General features: G+C 39.6%; 1 protein-coding gene across 2 annotated transcripts in view; it reads left to right on the top strand.

Moving 5' to 3' along the window:
- Positions 1-1,494: 1,494 nt before the first annotated feature.
- The window catches only part of lsm12b (LSM12 homolog b), an 8,533-nt gene continuing 5,863 nt past the window's right edge, over positions 1,495-4,164 (top strand). For both annotated transcript variants that reach the window (XM_032502307.1, XM_032502306.1), the window contains exon 1: positions 1,495-1,709. In XM_032502307.1, coding sequence (XP_032358198.1) covers positions 1,583-1,709 — 127 coding nt within the window. In that variant the 5' untranslated portion in view covers positions 1,495-1,582. The remainder of the gene's footprint in view (positions 1,710-4,164) is intronic.

Raw genomic sequence — 4,164 nt, forward strand, 5'->3', positions numbered from 1 at the left:
TGATGCGTTTTCCCGTAACTTTTGTGATTTTACATGTTAGTTAAAGTATCGAAATTTATATTGATATCACAATATTCATAATCGATATGGCAATTACACATTTTGTCAATATCGTGCAACCCTACTCTATTGCCCACTGTATATTACTGAGTATACCACTGTATTATATTAGTTAGCGCTACCAGGAGGTCATATAGTTGCAATAAATATTTTGCTCAGACTCACTCAGAGAATCATTCATTTACAATAAGAGAACAGGTTACAGATTGTTGCATTTCAAGTGTTGCATAGCACAGTTCATGAAGCAAAGACTCTTTACAGGAGGACAAGGGAAAAGAAAATAGTATGCTAACAAACATGGAATGAAACAGAAAAAAAAAGCGGGGGCTTAATGAAAGGGGGACATAGCCTAATTTAATGTTGGCTACTGACATACAACCACAGCGCATTGTGAAGTTTTTTTATAAATAGACATAGTACATATATGACAGCATGTATGTTATGGCAAAATCTGTGACCCATCAGAATGTGAAAATAAATCATTTTGTGACTTTGCTGGACAAATCAGACCAGGTAAATGCATTGATAAAAACCATATAAAAATAGCGTTGTTTTTTTTACTGTTAGTCTTGTTTGCTGTTATACGGGTCATTTATTTAGGTCATCAGATGACAAATCACACGGTCTCAGAAACATTTAAAAGTTACATATAGTTATTTTAATAGTAAATATAATTTGTTGTTTTTGTTGTGTCTTTTTCAAATTATTTATTACAAAACAAGTGCAATGAGAAATATCAATAATTCAGTTCAGTTCAATTTTATTTATAGTTTACATTCATAAGAAGAGTTATCTCAGGACACTACAGAGTAGGTCTAGGAGACACACTATAATTTACAAGGTCCCAAACAATTCTAGTAATTCCCCCAAGAGCAAGCAGTGCGACAGTGGTGAGGAAAAACTTCCTTTTAGGAAGACCCAGGCTCTTGGTAGGCGGAGTCTGATAGGGCCGGTTGGGGGTGTAATGAATAGTGGCAATAACAGTCACAATAAAATATAATGGAACAGTGACTAGAAATCGTAGTTTGTAGTAGTGCACGGCATTACAGCGCACAGCAGGACGTAGCAGGGCCTCGCAGGACGTGTAGCAGGACCACGGCAACAGCTGCAACCAGGATTTTGGAGCCTCCCTAATCAAAGGAAAAATGCTGGGCGGAAAAGAACATAAGGACTCTGGGGAATAACTCCCCAGAGCTAGGGTAGTAATAGACCTTTATACCAGGGGTTAATTGGTAAATAAATTATTTTAAGAAGAAAAATAATTTTAAAAAAAAGTGATTCAGCAGTTAAGGCAATTACAATGTCTTTGATTTTTCTTTTTTTTCTCCTTTTTTCAAGAATTTTTAAGATTTTGGGGTTTGTAGATTTTTTAATAGTAGGATATATATATATATATATATATATAATTCGTCGTAGAATAAATGACCATCACGCGACGTACTTCGACACGCCCAGGCTTCGTCTCCATACGACATCACGTCGTTTTACGTAAGGCAGCCGCTCCGGTTTCCTGGCGGAGAAGATGGCGGCTCCTGGACCGGGGGAGTATTTCAGCGTCGGGAGCCATGTCTCTTGCCTCACCTGCTTGGGCCAACGTCTACAAGGAGAGGTGGTCGCGTTTGACTACCAGTCCAAGATGTTAACTTTGAGTATCCTTTGTTTGTTTCGAGCTGTGGACGGCTTGCTGGCCTGCCTGGCTGCAAGGGCCTGTAGGGTAACCGAAAATATGTCAAATAGTGATCCGCGCAGGCGTAATTGGTAGTAGCTGAGTTACATAGCTATCTTTGTCCGTTTTAAATACTTTAATTCTCAATGTAGTTACCCATACATCCCCTATCTGTTGAAGACATTATAGAAGTGGCCGGCTTATTTAACGGCTTCCCGTTATCTGCTAAGAAGGGCATGTGTTGTGAACCCACTCATTGTATTGCCAGACCTCAACATGGATCACTATCTGGCAACGAATCCTAGTAAGGCATCATGGCTGTGTGCTCTCAACAGGCACAAACCGTTGCTAGTTAGCAAGCTAACTGTCATTCAGCGGATCCCGCTCTTTGCTCGGGTACACAGATTAACTTCACATATTTTGTGGTGCCGTTGTTCGGAGATGCTAACGCTTTATTTTTAAAAGCGGGTGATGAATGGATATCGAGTTCCCATCCACGGTAACGTTACAATGAAGTTGCTGTTAGCTCGGCTAACATGCTAACTGTCGGTCAACCCCACACTGCCGCTACTAGCTCAATTAGCGGTATTAGCATCCCCGAGCTTATCAGCTGGGCTTCCACTCCAAATCTCAACGGATTCTGGTGACATTGTGTTTGTTGGTTGATTGTGGTCAGAATTATGTTACCATTCTGTTTAATTTCAACAAACTACAAGTGGCTCAGGCATCGTGAGTTTATTACAACCAACCTTAGCTTACTGGTGAACATGTCCAACGTTACACCACACATGGGTGTGGGTATAGATGGCTAGATTTACATTAGACATATAAATCTTACATATAGATAGATATTTAATGTATTCCCGAGGGGAAATCCACGTGTGACAGCAGAAGTACAAAAATAAAAACCACTGAACAAAGAATAGTGCAGGGAATCAATCAAATATCAATCAAAAACGCAAGTACTAATAATCGTTGAAAGTATGCCCTTTAAACGTACATGTATATAGTGTGCAAAATGGGGGTTACTATAAATTATATGAACAAAAAAATGTATACTGCACTCTGCTAAAGTTGCAGTGTGTTATGGTAAAGAATAGAAATGTGAGTCTAGTTTCAGTTAGTGAGTCCAGAGGGACCTCAGTATCCTCCCAGTCCCCTGATGTCCAATCTGCAAAAGAGTTGGGATAAATTAACACGTTTGATGGTCCCCTGCATGAACAGCTTGGGGGTAGGAGTCTTTGGTTGAAGATGGTTTTGAGTAAAATATATATTATTTAGGTGGCATGCTGGACAAACCCATTACAGGAAGTGTATGAAACCTATAATCAAAATAGTCAATGTCTTTGTGTTTCCTATGGATGGGGACTTACTGGAACCCTCTCAAAGACCCCTGGGGGTCCCCCAGACCTAACTTTTGAAACCACTGTCCAGGTATAGTTAACATCAACACGGCCAGGTTATGTGGGGGTAAAACACCAAATGAACTAAGTTAATAGCAGTTAATACTGTTTGGAAGTTAGCATCACAGGCCTTTTAGTTTGTTTGAACCATTTGAAAATGTAGTGTCTGTCCAAAAAACTGAATTGACATCAGTCAAATTAATCCGTACAGCCATCTGAGTCAGACACAAAACTTTCTTTTACAGGGCATATTTTAATCTAAGGATGTATGGATCAGAATTAAATGAAGATCAGTATAAAAGTTACCACTTATGTCAAACTTTAAGGTCACGTAAGGTCACTGTCATAACAGGTCAAATTTTGTCCTAGCTTGTGTGTGTGTGTGTGTGTGTGTGTGTGTGTGTGTGTGTGCCAGTTGTATTATATTAAACTAGTATTTGATCGGACTAAAATATGGGGAAAGCCTGTCGTGCACCTGAATCACACGGACAAGTCTTAGAAGCCCTTCCTGTATCACGGATATTACAGGGCAAGTGGGGTCAACACCTTGAGGACCTGGTCCGTCAGGGTTTCAGAAAACCGCATTGTATTAAGATAAAATTGCTAATTTCTTTTATGTATTTGTATAGAAGTTCAGCTTGTTGCTGTTTTCACTCAAAAAATGTATTCTGGGAAAATGAAGGACTTGAATTCTTCTGACTGCAAACCAGTGTGCCTATAGATCAAGGTGCCATAGCTGAGTTAATTATTCCTGCATTTTCTAAGATAAATCAAGCTGCCATTGGGTTAATAACCTAAAAGACAAGTTCATTTTTGGGGCGTCGGCTAGGAATCACAAAGTGAATTCTTGTTTTGCTGCTGTATATATGTGCATATGCTGTACTCGATGTTAATGGATTTCTAACAATTCTTCATTCATCTAAGACTACTATAGGTGGCAGCACTGCATTTCCCTCTGTAACTGGCACTGCCGCTCACCGTCAGTGTTAGTCAGTGTTCTCTGTATCATAAGCTCCTCTGTGCAGCCAGGTTCAT

Source organism: Etheostoma spectabile, chromosome 21, assembly GCF_008692095.1.
Source record: "Etheostoma spectabile isolate EspeVRDwgs_2016 chromosome 21, UIUC_Espe_1.0, whole genome shotgun sequence".
NCBI lineage: Eukaryota > Metazoa > Chordata > Actinopteri > Perciformes > Percidae > Etheostoma > Etheostoma spectabile.